Source organism: Penicillium subrubescens (genome assembly GCF_028828155.1).
Source record: "Penicillium subrubescens strain IBT 31985 chromosome Unknown utg000001l_segment0_segment0, whole genome shotgun sequence".
In the NCBI taxonomy this organism is placed as follows: Eukaryota; Fungi; Ascomycota; class Eurotiomycetes; order Eurotiales; family Aspergillaceae; genus Penicillium; species Penicillium subrubescens.
The window spans coordinates 2,431,357-2,451,586 of record NW_026643151.1 but is presented as its reverse complement, the minus strand read 5'-3'; the positions used below and the strand labels follow the sequence as shown (position 1 = coordinate 2,451,586).

Here is a 20,230-nt window from a genome sequence, read left to right as displayed (position 1 = left end):
TACAGAGCTTCTCGGCCAGGGAGTTAACCAGAGTTGGGGCTCGAGCCGAAACCGAGATTTAGCGTCCCAGGGCGATGGGGCTCTGCATCAGCCGTCGTTAACTTAGTTTCACTCAGTGACACGTTTTACTGGTCTATGGTACCTGAATGGTCCAGAACCAAGCATAGGTCAAATACTTCAGCCCTTAAAAATACCTATTACTTGGGTTTTAATAAGCTATAATCTGGTGAGAACGCGCGTGGCGATCTCCCAAGTGTCTAGCCGCTTAACATTAACAGCCGATGCAAGTCCACAAATAAACATGTTACTTGTTTCTTTGGGAAAAATTTAAATCTTCTGTCCTAGAGCAATGGCACATTTAAAAGCATATAAAAACAATACATTTCTGGGTATCATGTTAAGACAATGTATCGATAACGCTCCGCATAGTCAAAAAAGACGATGCTTCATTCGCAGGATTTGAGATAATCGCGAGAGGCCACGACAAAGCCCATTTCCAATCAGCAGGCATTATACTGTCGATACCTCGCACCTCTTGTTCTGGAATTCCACGTAGCCACCAGATATTATCCACACTCTTAGCCAGAGCAAACAGATGTGCGAGGATTGCAAGAGCTCGCGGTCGTTTCTCGACGACAAAATCAAGAAAGAGCTTGGGAACAACAGGTGGGAACCCGTTGAAAATCTTACGGATGACGAATTCCGGTTGTTTACCTTGGACAGAAGAATATAAGCTCCCAAGATAATCTACAGCACCGCAATAAGCATTCCCAACTGTGTCTGTCATCTCCTCTTTGCGGTATTCCAAAAGATAATGGAAGGCCTTAGCAGAGCTTTCATCAGAGTCGCTTGGTTCCTGTTGCCACAGTGTCGGCTGTGCAACAAATAAGGGGCATAAGCGTGAACCCGACGCCATTAATTGGTGATAAACAGCCTTAACGACTGTTCTGATGCCACGTGCCATTGATAACCATAGAAGCGGGGGCTCATACGGCTTCGGAGTGCCTTCTGACCGCAAAAATAGGGTGTACAAAGATATCAAGACAGCATTCAGACAGACCGATTCGCTTATATTGCCGTCAAGTCGTGCCGTCACAGGCCGATGCCCTTTGAGAGCTGAGTCAATGTACCCATGATATACAGGTCGCAGGGAGAGTGCTTCGCCTGGAAGCAATGTCGCACGATGTTCCGCGCCAAGGGCGAGTAAAGTGTGAAGAAGTGGCTCATACTCGAATGCCATTTCGGGAACCGAGACGCTCCACATCTCGCGAACAGGTGTTAATTGAGCGGAGCTCATTGTGTCTGCAGTTGCAGTGATCCAATGGTGCATGATGCGCAGCTCGAGGACACGCCTGCCTCCAAATTCCGGGGAAGGTAGACTCGGCCGTGGTCTCCCATGATGTGTCTGACTTGCGTTTGTTGATCCGGTTCTTGGCTGACCGGGGCTGTATATGCGTGTAACGAGAGAAGGATATTCACACGATATATTATGGCGAGAGCAATGGCTGCATTTTGGTCGCCTCTCATCACACTAATAGAGGGTGAGCATACGTATCCAAGCAACCTAGAATGGCCAAATTGGCTTCTCTCACCTTAACCTTTCGTGCTTTACATCTAAGGCAGCCAGTTGTAGACTTGCGATGGCTAAGACGAGGCATCGGATTATGCGCACAAGCTAGTCTGGCCTTGAAGAAAAACTCCTGGAGACACTCGGTATCGCATTGAGGATGAGGTCGGGTTCGGGAAGAACGCGGTCTGGACATGAAGAAGATCAACTCGACATGACATTGAGGTGTCAGCCCGAGCAGTATTATTTCTAAAGGAGGCGCAAGGCTGTGGTCCCCACAACGAGTTTTCTGTCGCTTTCGGGTTGTTGCATAGTTTTGGGTATAGCGCAAACCTAACTGGCTATTTGATTGGACAGTAGCGAGGTTAAGCCCCATCACAGTATGCTTAGCGGGTGGGGCGGGTCTAAGCCTTGCCATCAGGTTGACGAGTAAGCCATTTGAGACCTAAAAATGTATCAGGAAGTATCCTCGTCCGTTTCAATAGGTAGCAACATAATACATTGTCATATGTCACCGGCTCGTTGAATATAAATACTGGTGGTATACTACGCCCAGAACGAGTTTCAGTGCATCAGATTTGTCATTCTTCTCACCAACAACCCGAGTCTTTCAAACTAAAAGCACACCATTATGGGCCTCATCAAGACCGGGTTGACTCTAGCTGGTGGCTACGCCCTTATTAAGGCTGCGTCGAAGTAAGCTTTTTGATGATCGATGTACAGAGTCAACTCTGCTAACACAGTATGCAAAGGGCCGTGAATGACCACGAAGATAAAAAGCAAAGGCGCACAAACCAGTCTCAAAACCAGCCTCAACAAGGCAACATGCAAGAAAACCAGATGTACCATCATTCTTCCCAACCTCAATATCACCACGGGAATCACAACGCCCACAATATCCGAGACAACCAAAGAGGCTTTGAAAACCCAATCAACCAGTCTCCTCCTCCGTATCACCAGGCTGGATCTGCACAAGAATACTATTCTGGAAAGAAGCTATGAGTATGTCACGAAGTTCGGTGAAATTGTGCATGAGAAGGTTCACCTTTATCATATTCGGTGGATTTGGAGTGTGGATTTCTGATTTTGATGGAGGGCGTTAAAGGGAGCGGCTTTTCATATTTTAGTTTATACTCCTTTTTTGTTCCATGCAATCAATCAAAAAGACTATACAGTTGGATTGAACCTTGATATTTTAATCATAGCCGTTGTACTTTTAATCCAACATGTCCTCTCATGCGGGTCATCTAGTTCCGTAAAGAAGCCCAAATTTCTCACCCCATTTGTCACCCTGATTGAGATAGTTATAAGATATCGTCTCAGTATATGAGTATACTCTATCAGTATACGTAGGCCCATGGCGTGGGGCTTGGCTGATTTGGTGGCGGCGGCGGAAAATTGGGGGCCAGGCAAATCTGTCAACAAAGATCTCTTCATGGAACAGCGAGGTAAAACGAGGGCTTTTGGTTTGACTTTTAGCGCCCGACTCTTTGCATCTTCTGCTGCCAGTTACCAGTTATCATCAACCCTCATCAGAGTCACTCTAGACGATAACGCAATCGTTGTGAGGCATCCCGATCGTAACAACCCCGCCTTGATAAAAATTGTGATGTGGAGGAGGAGATTGGCAGTCAGTGAAGGATGATGATGGCTTCAGTCGGGTTTATACGAAGGAGCCAATCGTGCCAGTTCAAGTGGAGATCCACGGTTTTTGGCCCCAACCTCTGTTGGCATAGGAAGCAGGTGCCAGGATGAGAGTGGATGCCTGCATCAGGGCACGAAGGAACCAATCTCCGCTCATAATCATTCTTGTTTATCATAGCGCAACTGCTGCGATCAGCACAAAGCCACCAACATCGTCGATGCTCGCACAGCATACCTGAAGCATCGCCCCCTCCAGTAAATTAGATGCACCTGGCCACCTGCCAATAAACAGAGCTAATCGCCCCACTCCGGGGGCCAGCGAAGCAAGCAAGCAAATCATATGCGAATTAGGATGTAGATCAAGGCATTTTCCTGCGTTTGCCATGGCTTAACAAGAAGATATAAGTCCCATCTCACCTCATACTCCGGCCCTCGACTTCCAAAGCACAACTACCGAGTGCTCAGAGTCCGACTCGGGGCTTTCTACCTTGACTCGCCCTCTTCGACATTCATATTGCAGTCATCAAGTATCGAAGCCTCAATATGGGCTCAACAGGCGTAATGAACCGACCGGGAGAGCTGTGGCAGCAATCTACAGCCAGATTGCAACAATCGACTACGAAATGGCAGCAGTCAACGACGGAAGTATGGCGTCGTTCTACCACTGCATGGCACGACACGAAGGATCGATGCCATCAAACCACCATGGAAACCTGGCAGAAGTCGGCAGACTCATTGAAAAATTCTAAACATATGTGCCGCCAGTCGACTGCAGGCATGTTAGCACGGTCGGCGAACAAAATCTACCAGTCAACAGACCGATTACAACAAATGCATCTTCTTGAACACCCAACCGAGCAGAAAAAGCTCCCGGCTGAGCAGAATTCAAACCTAAGCAGTATATCAACAACAAACATCCCTCAGAACTCAGAAACTTCAGAATCACCACAAGATGTTCGACCAGCAGGAACCAGATCTTTGCCAGAAACTTCCAAGTCATCGGAACCCGAGATATCATCCAAGCCAACGCAACCCGAGATATCAAACCGCTCACCACCGTCACCACCATCACAATCCTCACCCGTGTCTTCTATATCCTCCCCCTCTACCGCCTCTCCACAATCTCCATCTGAGACCCGTACCGATTCAACAGCTACTTCGTCTCTGTCAGTCGACCTGTCAATGCAAAAGCGACGTCCCGATGAGCAAGTTCGGGCATTGCTCAAGTTTATCGATCATGTTTCCTCCCAAGTTCAAAAGGCAAAGCGAATGAGGGATTCCAAGTCAACTCAACTAGGGGAAATTGAACATAATTGGATCAATTCAACTATTGTCGATGCCGATGACTCGGCTCGTGAACTGGCCGCTCTTCTTGAGCTATGCCGATTGGATATGGCAAAGCGCAAGGGAAAAGGCAAGATTGGTTCGACAAATCGCAAGCAGTGGAAGTTTCAAGGTCGTGGACGTGCCGAGGAAAAGCAATCGCGCTTGGTTCGATACCAGTGCCGACTCGACCGAGTACTAAATCATCTCGAGAATCTTCAAATACCTCAAGAGGTTCCAGCCCATGAACCCGCAGCAAAGACCGCTGCCGAGCTCTGGGTTACAGAGCCGGTAGCCAAATCTGTTGTAGAGCTTTCAAGCGATGCATCGCCCGATCCCGTCGCAGAGCTGCCAAGTGATATGTCTCCGGAGCCCAAAACTCCAGTAGCTGAGCTTCCCTCCTCATCTGCAACGCTCCCCTCGTCATCTGGGACAATCATACGAAAGCCCGTGCCGTTCATTGCAGAGCTTCCCGGCGACTCAGCCATAGTACAAATACAACCTGCATGGACCGCGAAAAATATACCCAAAATTATCGTTACGAATACCCCGGATGATTCGTCATTTACTCTAGTGGGAAGTCCAGATACACCCAACGCAACCTATGAAAGTAGGGAACTGAATGAAATATTGTCTTGGAAGGAGACACGAAACAGCATTCGCTTGCAGCAATCTGAGTCACTTTCGAAGATCGTGTCCTGTATGGAAAGCACCAGGTCAAAATGAAGCAGTCACTGTCCAGCGAAATTTTAGTTTTTTTGCCGATACCATGAAGCCACATTCCTGTTAGCATGGAGTTCCGGGTTGGAGTATTATTATATCCCTTTGTGTCATAGCTGTGAGCGCTGGGGCTTCAAGCCCAAATCAATTCTCTTGCATCATTTGATAGCCATTTTCACGTTTTAGGAAGTTTCAATCTACTGTATGTCATGAAATCGAGGCCTTCAATTTAGAAAATGGGTAGATTTTCGTTGCTCTGGATTAATTTTATGTACATCTTGGAGCCATGATAAAAGTCATTCTGGTCTTTGCCCATACACCATATGTACTTTTGAATACAAATGGTTCGACAAATCCTTTAGTTCGTGGCGGACACCTGCCAAAAGCGCTTCGATCCCTATTCGATCCCATCCAAGCATGCGTGTGAATAGCGCATAACTGTAAGTGGGCATAGCCTCCAACATGTTAAGTTGATGATATCGTCCCAGCTCTTTCAGCTTGGGATCCTTGGGCCACGGACTTTGTGGAAGCTATATCGAGGTTAGCACGGTATTTTCATGAGGGATCTGGAACTGTTACCTTGAAAATTTCTTCTCTGACGTTAATGAACCCGGCCTTCTCCATCTTCTCTTTCCAGGTGAAGACGGATGCCATTTCCTTTCCGAACATCTTTGATCCTGCGTGTAATTGCGTTACACTCTCGAGCATATTCGTTGCTTTGAGATGGGTATCGTCATCGGAATAGGTATTGACTTCGATCGTGGACATTTCAAACCATCCATTTGGATTCAAATACTGGAAGGCTTGTTGGAATAATGTGTCGTGATTGCGGATAGCACCCTCTAGCTCGCGTCCATGGATGAAGTCGAACGGTTGGCTGTATGACCACGGTTGTTCAAAATCGTCAATTTCAAAGCGACAATTTGGCGGTACCCTGAACGCGATATCAGAATCATGTGGAGATATGAGAACGTGAGATATGGATATGTACCATGATGGTTGAATGGGACTCAAATCGATTCCTGCATCGGATTAGTCGAAATATCCTTATTCCAGCGTAATTCCCATGTACGAGAAATCTCATACCAATTACTTCTGTTTCCGGATGTTCGCTGGAGCGAGTTAGTAGTGATACAACGCGTGACTTGTAAGAGATGGACCTTACTCGGCAAAATCGATCGCCCATATCCCCGTGCCTGTACCAAGATCTAGAACCCTCCTTGGGCTTCTTATTGGAGCGAGTTGAAGCTCCCCTTTGAGGAGCATCAAATAAATGTGGTGACTCTGCCATCGCCACATTAGTTCAAAGCCAGATCGACGAGGATAATAAGCACTAACCAGATCAAGACGGTCTTGTTCTCGCTCATCGTTGGGCTAGTGCGAGAAATTAGATCAGATTGATCAGCCGAAGATCCATCGAGATTGACCTACCAGGATATATTCGCCTTCATGGTAGGAGTGGTATCTGCGACCGTTCTAGAAACTACTAAGCAAGAAGGTCTGATGGCGGCATCATCGTATGGTAATTACCTCATATCTGACTAGTCAGTTATGTCTCGCAGAATAAGAAAAAAATGGACTTTGCTCTTCGATTTTTTTTTTATTGCGGGGAAGAACGTACTGATAATTTAGTGCAGTTGATGTGATACTTGTGGTATAGCTTGCGTCACCCAACCTTATCGGAGAGTCAGCGCAGATAGACGGACACATCTTCTTGCCACACCCTACACTTACGACTCGGCGTATGTTGAATCGACCTCCAAGGACTATGCGCGAGATAGATTAGCACTGAAATGAGGAATCATCTCCCCCACATCTCCGAGCAGCACTAACATCGGGCTCGATGGCGTCCGAGCCATGTTGCATGTCGTGGTGCATCCCACGCGGCGCAGGACGATGAGCGCGAGACTTCTGGTAGATCAATTTCAAAAAATTGGCGATTAGGGAAGGAGCGAAGGGTGTAAGAAAACGGAGGAATGCAGTGGCCAACAGCCACCCCAACTGGAGTCTTATGACCCCTCCAGCTTCACGACAGCTTTTTAGGGTGCCGAAGTGTCGGGTCCGGTGTTATTCAGAATTTGTTGCACTGTCCATCGGTTAGTGCTCCTTGATGGTTCTCTCAACGAGGGAGTGCCGTCCCGACAGTTTGGTTCAGACCTGGGAAAGGCTCTCACGGGCATTAGTGAGCACTCAAGGAAGGAGTCGACCGCTGGTGGGCATTGAAATGCGCCGCGGTGATTAGCCCAACTGTGTGCTGATCCGCAGGGCCAGGGAAGGAGGCCCCATTTCTTGTCCAATCGCCGACCGTTGTGGGGCACTTGCAAGTTGCAATGGGTCAAGAAGGCTGCGATACAACGGGTTGACTTGGGTACCACAGGCGAATGCGACTCATTTCTTCCTTCCATTCTTCTCGTGCCCTGGTCCGCGGGAGCTAATGTACTCCACACGGAGGGTAGGTGAGGTCTGCGTGTTGAATATATTGAATAGCACCCCAGCACCTCATTGGTGCAGAGTCAGGGCGATCCAGCAGGCTAAGCTCTTTTGATTGATGCTGGTATAGAGCTTCTCAACGGCCATTTCATTGAGCAACGAGAATCAAATTGACCAGGCTGGTTGCGAATTCATGGGCTGGGCCTGAATACGGTGTGGTGTTGGCCACGGAATGGGCATGCAGAAGCGAACCCAGCAGTCCGGGTGGTTGCCACTCAAAGCGGAGATGAAGTCCTCGGATTCCGATCACCGTACAAATTCTGGTCCCGCTCTTGAAGAGTTGAGCGAGGCTTGGCCAAAGAACAGAAAAATAGTCAAGTACATGTGCGGTTTCTGAGCTTTGCGGAAAAATTCTCCGTAGATTTTGGAAAAATTTTACCCAACATCAGAAGTGATGAATGCTTCAGGAGGCCTCATTGTATGCAGCGTCACGTGTTCGGGCGGGATCAACTACAGTAGATGCTTTGTCGATGCCTTGGGTTTAACGTTAATCCTTCTTGATATCACATTTTGTAAATTCAACTGGTCCACATGACTATCTTGATTCAATCTTTAAAAGTATCTATCTCAGGGAACAAGCTTCATAGGCTCATCGAAAGCAGGACACCTGGAAGGAAAAAATCTCCGGAAAGACGTTCTAGAATGCATTGACACATCAACGCCTTGAACTTAAAAAGCCTCGCCAGCACATCAATAACGGTACACTACTGTAGGTATTGAGTACTCTACACATAGCTAGCTTAGGATGGCTAGCTCAATATCTGGAAAGAATCCGAGTTCTATGCCTCGCAGCTACTATACTACACATTATTCCATGAAGACATACATCTCGTACAGCATATGCATAGAAAGCACATAAGTGCAAACATCTTGTCATGATTCTATGTAACATAGGTCATTTGTTGTCTTCTTGCAGACACCTTTCAACAAAGATTGATATCACTTCGTGCCGGTTGCCTAAAGCTGTTTAATGATAAGCGTAGAAAGTTGAGCTAAGTAGATAATACAACTTCTTTGAGGGAATGTATGTCTGTATTGGCTAGCATATCTGTTTATTACTACATAGTCTCTGTTGCTCTATGACTCTATGGTATTAGAATCTTCAACTCTAGACAGGATTCAGAAGGTTGCTGCCTGATTTTGAAGGCATAAAATGTTAGTGCCTCGGCAGGCGAAGTTGATGTCATCCCTCCGTCCAGCTGTCAAGACGCTCAATTCCCTCGTCAATCCTGCTTTCGGTCCTCCCAATTGTGACATCTATGCCCGCTGTCACTATCTCGACACTTCTTACACCTCAGCAATAACTGCAGTCGCAAAACCTGACGTGAGAGACACCCGCAAGCCTGGGGTCTCTGCACCTACAACCATGGCCACACCCACTCGTCCTGCTCCGTCCCCGGCCGCTCTCCTCATATACCCAGCAACTCTGCTATTGGGATCCTTATTCTCAGTGATATCACCCGTAGCTCGTGCTACTAGAGAGTCCTCCTTACGCCTGCCGAAGTCGGCCGCCCCTCTTGCACCTTCGCTCGCCGCTGACCTTCATCTCTCCGAGAATCCCGTCAACTACTTTGCCCGAAAGAATAACATTTTCAATCTCTACTTCGTGAAAATCGGATGGCTGTGGACCACTGTTGCCTTCGTCTCACTACTCCTCTTCCAACCCGTGTACCGCGCCTCATCCTCGCTCTCCCAGGCGCAACAACAAACTCGAGTCCGGCGTGCCCTCCAAGCCTTCCTACGCTATGCAATCGCGACCACGATATGGTACTTGATGACGCAATGGTTCTTTGGTCCCGCGATCATTGATCGCAGCTTTGTCGTTACGGGCGGAAAATGTGAAGAGGTGATGGAGCGGGCAGGAAAAATGGAATTGGGTGGGAGTCCCTCTGCCCAGGTAGAGACCCTGTTCTCTGCTGCAGCCTGTAAAGCGGCCGGGGGAGCCTGGAGAGGTGGTCACGATATCAGTGGTCATGTTTTCATGCTGGTGCTGGCGACGGCATTCCTGGCTCATGAAGCTGTTGGTGCCGGGGCATTCTCTGCGTTTTCGGCACCCACGCGGGCTGATGGAGACAGTGCGCGTGAACGCAAGGCGAGCGGTCCTGTCGTTTCTGGGCTTATGAATGACGAAACCGACTCCGGGTTGGCGAGAAAATGGTCATTACGTCTGGTCTGGGGTGTTGTTGGACTAGGCTGGTGGATGCTCTTCATGACAGCCATCTGGTTCCATACCTGGCTAGAAAAGGTGAGTTTTTCTCCAAGGCTCATGATTGAATTTGCGACTCGGCTGCTGTGGGTTTGACCTGTATATTATGCTGACCATCTCTGCCTTATAGTGGTCCGGGTTGATCGTTGCTCTAACCTCTGTGTATGTCATCTACATACTCCCGAGAAGACTCACACCGTGGAGGGATATTGTGGGCGTTCCAGGGCTATAGAAAAGCATTCGGATACTCTGTTCTGGTGCTTGTACATATTTTATTCGGCGATAGATGGCATTGGTCCTATACACACGATCGTGCATTTACGGTGGGCTTTGCGATCATACATCTGCGTTGCATGCAGGACGTTCTTCATAAAGATTATTCTTCATCAAGCTATTATTCATCGTCATTCAGACGTCATTTCTATCTGCCTATGCGGTCGCCGCTAACTAGATGACCCCCTTGGATTTTAATTCAGGGCCGAAGTACCCCGAACAAAAGGCTATAGAGGGAATGCGTCAGTACGAACGTCGAGTGCGGAGCGAGTCTTGGCTGAACTGTGAACTGCATAATATAGATGGCTCAGGCCACTTACCACCTGGAATTAAAGCCGAGGCATACATCACACGAGTGATGGGCCGTAGGTCTGCTGGGGTCAGAGCTACCGAGGCGGAGAGTTCCATATAAGGATCCCATGCGACAATGATCGCATCTGACCAACTCTTGAAATCAACTGCTCGTTCCTTTTCTCCAGTCTGCTCTGATTCACATTGAAGCCCCATACATGTTCCAAATTCCCGGAAAGCCAAGCGAAACTTGATGCTGCGTTCAAAATACCTGTTAATTTCAAACAAATCGTCTTCACGGATGAGGTTATTAGCACTTTCCATGATCTAGGTCGATACTCAATATGACCATAGAAGCCCAGGAATAAACTCACATAGCTGTTCAAAACACCTTGTGACAAGGGTTGATGCCCAGCTCTCCGTCTCGGAGAACCAGTGTGCCGTCCACAAAGTCATGCCCAAGTCCAATGGATCCTTGGAGACGAAATGTGGCCCCTTGCGGTCCATCACTCGCCTGTAGTCGGATATCTCTTCTTCCAAGACATCCCCATCACCTGCTGCTGCCGCCGTCGCTTGAAGCAGCCGGAAGGTGACGAATCCATCTATGGGATCAAGATTGCCCTCCGAGTTCACTAGTGGCCTGGATAAATCCATAGACATCTTCCAGATCATGTGTGGACGTGCAGCCTTGCGATCGACGAAGAACTTTGGGTGAATGGCGCGAGCCAATTGCACGGCCAGTCTGTTATACTTCATGTCGCCCGATGCTATCGCCATTCGGTTAAGCGCAAACATCCACACGGTCAAGTAATGGTGGTATTGTCCATCGCAGTCAGGCCCAGTATCGCTAGTCTTTCCAATCCGCAATCCGCCCCCAAGAGGGTTCTGGTCTGTGGCTCCTGGTAATCGCGATCGCCCATCTCGTGTCCGACCCAGGACGTTGTGAACCGTTTCGATTAGTCGACGCGCCATAACCAGATAGCGATCATCTTGACAGGATTTGTCGCCTACTCGAAGGTACTCTTTATGCATGGTCAACAGGTTGACCACCCCGAATGCGTCGGTCCATAGATATCGGCCACGATGACCACCCGATCCTGGAGGCGGAGTCCAACTCTCAGGCTCTGTTATATCGCTAAAGTTGCCATATACTGACTCCATGGCCTGTTGGAATCGGCCTACTTTTGGCGATGGACTGCTAATCGGAAGGGCCATGTTGGTGACGCTTCTTGAGGGGTTTGGAAACAGAACAGTTAGTGCTGATCTGGTAAATGGAATGTTTAATAGACTGCGAACAACGGAGTTACGGCTAAGAGTCATTGAAATGCTTTGCCGGCATTGTCAATCTATAACATCATCGAGTGGCAGAAAGCCGTTGCTCGGTTGGACGAGAGCTGTGGTTTGGATTTGCGGCGGCTGCGGTGACGTGAAGTCATGATGACTCCGCATTTACTCGGATGTGATCTCACTTGGACGGGAGTTACCAGCATTGCTCTATCAGAATGGCAAATTATTGCACAGTGAAATGTTCAAAGATGAATCTGTACATCTCGCTCCTCAACGGTTCATTTCATGCGCTCAATATCTCTGCGACGTATCTCGACATCCATGGCACAGCTACAAGAGTTATTCAACCAGGCTGTAAAACCTCTCCCGGAGATTGGGGATGAGACCTTCGCATCCCACTTCGACTCGTTTGCGGATAAACAAGTGATGCTCCTCGGAGATGGGAGTCACGGCACATCCGAGTTCTATTATGCGCGTGCGGAGATTACAAAGCGGATGATCAAAGAACACGGCTACACGATCGTCGCCGTGGAAGCGGACTGGTCGGATTCTGAAGCCATCGACCGATATGTTCGTTTGAGACCCGGTCCTAAGGCCCAAATTGGAGGCAAGGCAAAGGGCTTCGAACCCTTCAAGCGATTCCCGACTTGGATGTGGCGCAATCGCGAGATGCAGGAATTTGTCGAGTGGATGCGTGACTATAACAGCACCCAGCCACCTGAGAAGCGTGCCGGCTTCTACGGACTCGACTTATATAGCATGGGTTCGTCGATCCGTGCGGTGATTGAGTATCTTGACCGAGTCGATCCGGACGCCGGTAAAAATGCGCGAAAACGCTACGGTTGCCTGGAACGTTGGGTTGAAGACCCCTCTGCATATGGCCTGGCTGCCATACGTGGAATGGAGGACTGTGAGCCTCAAGTGGTGAAGATGTTACGAGATGTCCTCGCCAATAGACTGAAATACATAGAGTCTGATCCACATGACGGCGAGGAATACCAGAGTTCCTCGCAGAACGCGTTCCTTATTCGAGATTCCGAGCAGTACTACAAGTCGATGTACTGGAGCTCAGCTACGTCTTGGACGCTCAGAGATACCCACATGGTCGACACTTTGCAGCGTATCCTACATCACCGTCCATTAAACAAGGCAGTGGTTTGGGCCCACAACTCCCACGTTGGTGATGCTCGATTTACCAGCATGGGAAGTCGTCGGAATGAAGTCAACATTGGCCAGCTATGTCGAGAGCGACTGGGCCGTGAAAATGTCGCCATCCTTGGATGTGGAACCCACACCGGCACTGTTGCGGCTGCACACGAGTGGGATGAAGATATGGAAGTCATGTCTGTCAATCCTTCGAGGAAGGACAGTTGGGAAATCGTGGCTCATAACACTGGAGTCCCTCGTTTCCTTCTAGACCTTCGCCAAGAGCACATGGACCCGACTCTGCGGGCTGCGCTCGCTAAAGAAAATCGCCTTGAGAGGTTCATCGGTGTCATATACCGTCCTGATACCGAAAGAATGTCGCACTATTCACAAGCTCAACTGCATAAACAATTTGACGGCTACATCTGGTTTGATCGCACAGCGGCGGTTAAACCCCTCGAGATCATCCAGCCCGTCACAGCCCTCGGTAAAGAAGAGACGTATCCATTTGGGCTTTAATTTTATCACGAATTTTGATCTTGATGATTTAGTCCAGAGTCGAGGAAAAGTATCACTGCTTCCGGAAAAGCAAGCACGCGCTGATTAAACATTGGGAGGTATTCGGACATCACTTTCAGGCGCGGTCGCTTTGCAAGACGGCTCGAACTTAGTTCGTTTTTCAGCCTTTTAGAAGCCATCTCAGTAGGCCCTATCCAGGTAGTCATAGACACAGATTATAGCTTCTGGCGACAACGCCAGCATAACAGCGGTGAAAAATAGCTGGAACTTTGAAAAAAAGGATGACTGGGTACAGACGACAAGACTTGTCGCTATCTTACAATATCTCATCGTACCCGTCATACTTATTCGTGAATATTGAAAATCTTAGTACACTAACACACACCTTACTTTGATACCACTGGAGAGGATACCCACATGTATCAACCTCTCTTGACGGGATGTCTCATTCCTCTCCCTATGCTCCTAGGTGATTGTCAGAAAAAAAATGGCCGAGCTCCCCAAGCCCTGTAAGCACGAGAGAATCGAAGTCGCCCCATCCAGTCACATCAGCAAAGTGTGAGTCAGGAGTTGTATCTTCGACTGCTTCGTTCGCCCATCCACCCGTGCTTGAGTGATACAGGGGAGCCGTAAACGTGGCCCCAACCTGATTGAATGGCTCTGAAGATGGCGTAAAACTTGGTTCGGAAAGTTGTTCATGCACCTTCAATGTCACAATTGACGGATCTTGTCGGCCTCTGGTTTGATTCATGATCCGTTTTGCTTCTTGTCTTAATTCCTCCAAAACGACGACGTATCGCTGAGGGAAAGACGCCTGTGTGCCACATTTTGCGAGCTCTCTCTGTGCCTCCTCTCCTATCCGCAGATTATGTATAGGCTCAAAGTCGAGGTTCATCCAATTTTGAATGACCGAGACATATAAAACCACAATAGCGCTGAAAACATAGTAGTGAGTGAACTATGTGATTGTTAATCGAGTTCGGGAGATAGGGGACATTGTAGACTTACAAAAAAGGATTTGTACATGCGCCTTGTTCTGCAAAGGATTTGGAATATTTCCAAGATTCTTGTCGCAGCCTGTAGGCACTTTTTGATGTTCTCTTCACTCAAGGTGCGCAGATGAGAACTGTCCTGGACCGTTCCCTTGCCAACGGATGCAAGATTCCTTAGGACAAATGGCCTGTAAAGGAGGATTTGTGCGTGAGCGAATGCAAAGTTCAAAACGGTGTATTGCCTTTGGTAGGTCACTTGAAGGAGCTCAATATTGGGCGTGTCGATAAATGCACCAATGTCTCTCCTCCACTGAATTAGATCGGCGCCGTATTTCCGCGCAATTTCCACCTGTACATCCAGAGGTTTCCGTTGTATTCCGTAAAGCTCCCTGAGGATCCCACTAAGTATTTTTGAAAGTCTCGAGGTCCGATATGTCAGTGTTTACCTTCAAATGCTTCCCACCAATTTGCTTACTTGGCGTGGAAAATAGAAGCAAGCATAATGCTTTGCCTTTGGGATTCTGGGGGGAGAATTTCATGTCGCAGTATTTGGGAATCATTCGCACAAGCCGGGAGTTCCTTGATAAAATGTTAGACTAGGACGTCACAGAAAAAAGGGTCTTACTTGATCGATATCTTCGTCGTGAAATATCCTGGGACGGCCGAGCGCAGCACTCAAAAGATTGTCCAGACTATACGCACACCAAAACACTCTTTTCCTACATTCTTCTACCACGTAGTCTGTTATCATGTAGCGCCGTCTGCGTCGGTTCAGTCCAATGGCAAGGGCCAGACGAGCAGTGGTTCCAAAAAGGCTCCAGCAATGATTGATTCTGGATTCCGATAACAGATAGAAGCACTGTGCCAGTCGGGCTTGAATGCTTGTAAGTTTTATTGCACCCTTCTCGGACAATAGGTGGTTCTCTGAGGCTGCAAAATAAACATTACTGTAATTAGTTAGACAAGCTCGGTATGCAGTAGGTATACTGCGCACTCTTGCACAGAACCAAAGTCTGAGGCACGGCACCTTACCTTTTCACTGACTCCCCAACCAATCCATCGTTCTCAGCCAGGTATTGCTTTCCCTGTGCTAGAACCATCAAAATGACAGCTTTGACTGCCCGATCGACAAAGTTGCTCGTTTCATTTACCCCAGAATAGAAATCTTGGAGCCAGGCCTCGACTGTCCTTTGATGGAGAAAGCGATGAGTAGGGAATGAAAAGTCGAAATATCGATCAACGAGCACTTTCGCCTCGCGAATCGGTGGCAGTACTAAGAAATGAGGGTCGCATGTGGGTAGAGGAGCGTCTCCGAAATTGAATATTGTCTCAGTGGCAGAGATCCTGAAATTCTCATGAAGCCTTTTTTGGACACGGAGTAGAAATGAGACTCCTGAGGATGCCCCCACATAGTGTCCCTCCAAATCAGTTTCATCTGGCTCTGGAGAGTTGCGAGATGACGTGGTCGCCCGTGGTGAATCAGACGTCATTGGAAGAGCAGGCGTGTCAGTTGAAGCCTGCAAGTGGTGCGATTGTGGCAAAGAAAATCTGACGTCTGGGCTGACACTCTCCGTCAACCCAGTAGAAAGCTCAGTCTCGTGTCCACGAATCAATTGCATGTCCAGTTGGACACTGGTGTGCTCGGGAGGACTCGATTCGGCTTGCATCTTTCTTACTTTTCCCAGGACTTGATCGACATTTTTATCCAGCGCGGCTCGACCAGGTGTGGTAGTTGGAGAATGCAAACCGATGATTGCGTCTTGGTCAATGACCGGAATATGTGGGATCCTACCTCTCCTATAGCCGGCATTGTATTCACATTTTTCCGTCGACCGAACGCAAAGTGAGCATGGAAGTGTTCCAGAGCAGCGAAGCTTCCTCCTGGGGTTGGATTTAGTACAGCAATCGTGCCCTAGCGGTTTACTAATCCGTACCTTTTGCATATGTCGCATGCCCGAGTAACTCGAACACGCTCTTTGCCACGGCGGCGCTTGTTCGGGTATGTGTCGGGCATCTCTCCTAGCTCGCGGTGCTTTTGGATATTTTCAAATAGTATGTGGGTATGAATTGCGTATCAGCAGTGATTTTAGGGAGAAAATTCCGGATAGAAGCCGGGGGATCTTGAGTCTGGCGTACCCCGCAAACAGGGGTGTGGCCATATTGCCACTATGGACTGGCTTTCATTTCCAGCCACCTTTTCCAAGCTGACACACCAGGATGTTCAAGTCCACAACAATTTTTACCATTAGTATGCATTCGACTAAGGATCTTGTGCGAAGTACATAAACTTTTCGAGCTCCCCACCGGATTTTATGACCTTAGCTGGCTAAAAAGCTGGGCATTAGATATGCATAAATCGAACTATACTTGCCTCTAATGTTGTATGTACACTAGGAGCTATGTATCCTCATGCATTTTATGCATTCTTGCGAGATAATACAAAAGACAGACAGCCCTCCAGCCTTACTTCCAATTATTCTAATCGCCACGGCATAGATAGTTAGTAGGCCTCATGCCAAGATCGGGTTTTTATCCAACCGGAAAAGCCCTCGGAAAAGCGATTTCCGTTGTTGATTTGTTCGCTTCTCTTCCTTAGATAGGGCTGGTACAATAATTCGAAATCTCTCAATTCTTCGCATGAGTATCTTACAATAATTTTAAACCGTATGCCTTTTTGCAGCTGGACATCGCAAAATCTCCCAGTATGCAGAATGAAGTGCTTCCGCTCTAAACACTACCAAGAAATATCACGTTTGGGAACAGCTGAAAGGACTCCGAACACTCCCTGTGCGATAGGAGTTGCGCTGTGTATGGCGTTAGCAAGATGTTCCTTTGAATTGTTTTCACAATTGGAAACTCACAATATCGTCAATGCTCGAGTATAGACCACAGACCAGTACTGCCAGGCCCATAAGGAAGACCAGGAAATTGATGACAGCAAATGGCAGATTTTCCTTTGAAACCCATTTTCCCTTGCAAAGAAGTACCAACCACATGATTGGAGGGAGGTAGAATGAGAAGCCGGATGTGAAAAGCGCCGAGATAATGGAGAGCAAGTCCGTGAAGAAAGGGATAGCTTCAGCGATAATCCAGGCGATGATAGTGATAATGGCCACTAAAAGGATCCAAGTCATCCAACCTTTGGGGGTGTTGATATACCGAATCACGCTGTTTTTGTAAACTCGACCGTGAACCAATCGTCCGACAACAATCGCATTAATCGAGCCAGAGATGAAGATGACTGGCAAAGCCACGCCAAAGGCAATTCGGCTTATTGTGGTTCCAGCCGAAAGAATGGCCGGTGACTGTACTCCAGGCCCAACGAATGCATAAATGGTAGCTCCAGTGACGGTGTAAATGATGATTTCAATCAATCCCAAAACCCAAATTGACTTGGTGAAATCCGTAGGAGTATGCATCTCCTCCATAAAGGAGAATTGGCACGTGGCAAACGAATATGCGAAGACAATATCTCCGATAGCAACATAAGCTTCCGTAAATGTCACATTCTCCTTTGGATAAGCAGACCAATCTACCGTAGCAAGACCGCCTGGCGAATTGCTCCCCTGAATACCTGTCGCGATGATCGTGATGCCAATAGCGATGAGAATAGAGGCAAAATCGATGTAACCGAGAATCGTGATGTCGGCAAAAGAGGAAGGAATTGCAAAAAGGAACAAAATAATCGCAGAGACGATACCAAACACGAGAGAACAGATAGTGCTCTCTGTTATAGTAGCAAAAGCAATTGTACCGGTTAGGCAGTGCGAGCCGACAACGAAGATGAGCTGGATCACGAACACCGCAGAGAAGACTTCGTAACCGACCCGGCCCAGCAACAAGCCTCCCACATCTCCATAATGTTGCACAGAAGGGAAGGCCAGCTTGACCTTGCCAATAATCCACGACGTATAAACCGCGATCAACCCGATGCCGACACAGCAAACAACGCCGGCGATCATGCCTAGGGTCGCGAAGGCCTGGGGAATAGAGAGAGCACCCAATGCAATAGCATCGACAATCAGCATCAAAGTGAGCTGTTTCCAAGATAAACGACTATATTTAGCTTCGCCAGCAGCCGTAATCTGTTGTTCGGCCTCGCTCAGATCGTAATCTTTGACATCCGAAGTTGGAAACGGCGCAGGCGAGTTGGATTCTTTCATAGTTGCCTTCTTCACTTGCGATTCGGCTTGTGGCACATTTGTGGCCGCATGTGCCACATTCTCAGGGTCGCTCATGATGCTCATTTGTTATCTCCGCATGTACACAGTGACATTCCAAGACGGAGTACGAGAAACTCCAATTGGGCGTTTTAGATGCGGAGAAGCTGTCAAGTCTCGTGTGTCACTGAGGAGACCGACAGTAGCTAGCTCCGAACTGGCGATTTGATCTCAATTCTTGAAACTTCGCCCGGTGACTAATTGAATCTGCGCAATGTTGAGGATTCAGATCGTTTTACCAAATCCACGGTGTCGATAAGTCACGTATGTGGCACAGTCGAAATCAGTATTTGCAGAGACGATATCTCAAAGATCAGGAAACTTTCTCCTCGTTCCTTTCTTGCGGGGGTTCTCGATTCTCGATGTGAAATTTGCATGATCCGCGCTGCAGATTTCTATAGATCCACATTACGACGTAAGTGGCTTTGATTGGCCTAGCGGCGATCATGCCCCACTACATGAATTGCCTTCATTGGTTCACATGGTTTTTCTTAGTCAAATCGTGCAAGCTGCCTTGACTCACATTTTTGGACTGCCAAGTCGACTGTTGAAAGGTTTTCCAATTGTGTGACACTTCAAATGATAATAATGATAGCCGATAGCCTAGAATGAACAAAAAGGATGATGGGTGGATTTTCTAGACTCTACTTTGGTGGAATAGACGGAACTTTTATTTATACCGGCCATTCTTCATATCTTCCAACCAATCTTTTTAGATGCTCGCGTACCTGAAGGATCAGGCTCCCTGTGTAAGCCCTTCCGAAAGAATCAATAGTTGCGGCTGCCGGGCCGGTCAGGACACCGTCAATTCTATCATGAAGAGTGCAGATCGTCTTGCTAGAGGCTCCAAACCACTAGGCTCGTTTGAATATAGGCTAAACTGCCTCCTCATGATCACGAGAGTCACAGTGCGCAATTTTAAACAAATTAAAAATCGCAGCTTAGTATATATTCAACCACAACATCGGGGATGCATTAGACAACCGGAGGTATGGAAGGAGTTTCAAAAGAAATATACTATATGGGCATGCAAAAGGAGCATACGCTCTACTTTGCCCTTCAGGAACGGGGTTTGAGCGATGCATAGTCGAGGGGCATAGGTTAACCTCAAAGGTGTTTGTTTATCTACTGCTGGCCCGGAATCGCGGAAATACCGCGTTAAACATGCATCTATTTACTTGGACCACGTACAGTATGTCACCTACGATAGAATCAATCGTGCCGCTGGTCAAAGGCGAGAGCACATCTAGTGTATAGATCAAATTTGGGAGCTGATCGATGCCCCTCCTGCTGCATATCCGATGCCATGATTCGTACAAGGAGAGGTCCGCCAGCGGGAGGGCCACGCGTTGTGGTCGGCAGGTTAAAGAGCGAGGGGTCCAACTCATGCCCACTAAAGTGACAAAGGTACAGTAAGTTCATGCCGGATGATGTTGTGGGATGGGTGGAATATCCACTCCGGCTAGTGTGGCGCTATTCAGGCACTAAAAGAAGGCCGGCTGATTCGTCATCTTATACGAGAAAACGGCCCTTGTGTAAAAGGCGAAGGTGA

The 20,230-nt window shown here is 48.0% G+C and overlaps 9 protein-coding genes across 9 annotated transcripts; 4 read left to right on the top strand and 5 right to left on the bottom strand.

Annotated features, from left to right (window-relative positions):
• Window positions 1-397: 397 nt before the first annotated feature.
• Window positions 398-1,763, bottom strand: N7473_000817 (Zn(II)2Cys6 transcription factor domain-containing protein; the record flags this gene model as incomplete). The annotated part of the gene is made up of 2 exons (XM_057146757.1): window positions 398-1,531; window positions 1,593-1,763. The coding sequence occupies 2 exons, from the start codon at window positions 1,761-1,763 to the stop codon at window positions 398-400; spliced, it is 1,305 nt and encodes a 434-aa protein (XP_057014643.1).
• A 380-nt stretch (window positions 1,764-2,143) lies between these two features.
• On the top strand, window positions 2,144-2,680 carry N7473_000816 (uncharacterized protein). The gene is made up of 2 exons (XM_057146756.1): window positions 2,144-2,263; window positions 2,320-2,680. The coding sequence occupies exons 1-2, from the start codon at window positions 2,199-2,201 to the stop codon at window positions 2,567-2,569; spliced, it is 315 nt and encodes a 104-aa protein (XP_057014642.1). The 5' UTR covers window positions 2,144-2,198; the 3' UTR covers window positions 2,570-2,680.
• Window positions 2,681-3,754: 1,074 nt separating this feature from the next.
• On the top strand, window positions 3,755-5,260 carry N7473_000815 (uncharacterized protein; the record flags this gene model as incomplete). The annotated part of the gene is made up of 1 exon (XM_057146755.1): window positions 3,755-5,260. One exon carries the CDS (start codon window positions 3,755-3,757, stop codon window positions 5,258-5,260), a length of 1,506 nt encoding a protein of 501 aa, XP_057014641.1.
• A 233-nt stretch (window positions 5,261-5,493) lies between these two features.
• Window positions 5,494-7,427, bottom strand: N7473_000814 (class I SAM-dependent methyltransferase). The gene is made up of 12 exons (XM_057146754.1): window positions 7,398-7,427; window positions 7,088-7,340; window positions 6,989-7,020; window positions 6,876-6,929; window positions 6,785-6,791; window positions 6,686-6,730; window positions 6,593-6,628; window positions 6,420-6,538; window positions 6,341-6,366; window positions 6,246-6,276; window positions 5,834-6,188; window positions 5,494-5,784 (listed from the first exon to the last, which is right to left on the bottom strand). The coding sequence occupies exons 2-12, from the start codon at window positions 7,130-7,132 to the stop codon at window positions 5,551-5,553; spliced, it is 984 nt and encodes a 327-aa protein (XP_057014640.1). The 5' UTR covers window positions 7,133-7,340; window positions 7,398-7,427; the 3' UTR covers window positions 5,494-5,550.
• A 1,470-nt stretch (window positions 7,428-8,897) lies between these two features.
• Window positions 8,898-10,182, top strand: N7473_000813 (putative inositol phospholipid biosynthesis protein Scs3; the record flags this gene model as incomplete). Its single annotated transcript, XM_057146753.1, has 2 exons — window positions 8,898-9,989; window positions 10,081-10,182. The coding sequence occupies 2 exons, from the start codon at window positions 8,898-8,900 to the stop codon at window positions 10,180-10,182; spliced, it is 1,194 nt and encodes a 397-aa protein (XP_057014639.1).
• A 215-nt stretch (window positions 10,183-10,397) lies between these two features.
• On the bottom strand, window positions 10,398-11,729 carry N7473_000812 (uncharacterized protein; the record flags this gene model as incomplete). Its single annotated transcript, XM_057146752.1, has 3 exons — window positions 10,398-10,450; window positions 10,544-10,807; window positions 10,889-11,729. The coding sequence occupies 3 exons, from the start codon at window positions 11,727-11,729 to the stop codon at window positions 10,398-10,400; spliced, it is 1,158 nt and encodes a 385-aa protein (XP_057014638.1).
• A 393-nt stretch (window positions 11,730-12,122) lies between these two features.
• On the top strand, window positions 12,123-13,466 carry N7473_000811 (putative erythromycin esterase; the record flags this gene model as incomplete). Its single annotated transcript, XM_057146751.1, has 1 exon — window positions 12,123-13,466. One exon carries the CDS (start codon window positions 12,123-12,125, stop codon window positions 13,464-13,466), a length of 1,344 nt encoding a protein of 447 aa, XP_057014637.1.
• A 457-nt stretch (window positions 13,467-13,923) lies between these two features.
• On the bottom strand, window positions 13,924-14,959 carry N7473_000810 (fungal specific transcription factor domain-containing protein; the record flags this gene model as incomplete). The annotated part of the gene is made up of 3 exons (XM_057146750.1): window positions 13,924-14,424; window positions 14,475-14,859; window positions 14,934-14,959. 3 exons carry the CDS (start codon window positions 14,957-14,959, stop codon window positions 13,924-13,926), a joined length of 912 nt encoding a protein of 303 aa, XP_057014636.1.
• A 2,246-nt stretch (window positions 14,960-17,205) lies between these two features.
• Window positions 17,206-18,696, bottom strand: N7473_000809 (N amino acid transport system protein; the record flags this gene model as incomplete). The annotated part of the gene is made up of 2 exons (XM_057146749.1): window positions 17,206-17,262; window positions 17,320-18,696. 2 exons carry the CDS (start codon window positions 18,694-18,696, stop codon window positions 17,206-17,208), a joined length of 1,434 nt encoding a protein of 477 aa, XP_057014635.1.
• Between the last annotated feature and the right edge of the window lie 1,534 nt (window positions 18,697-20,230).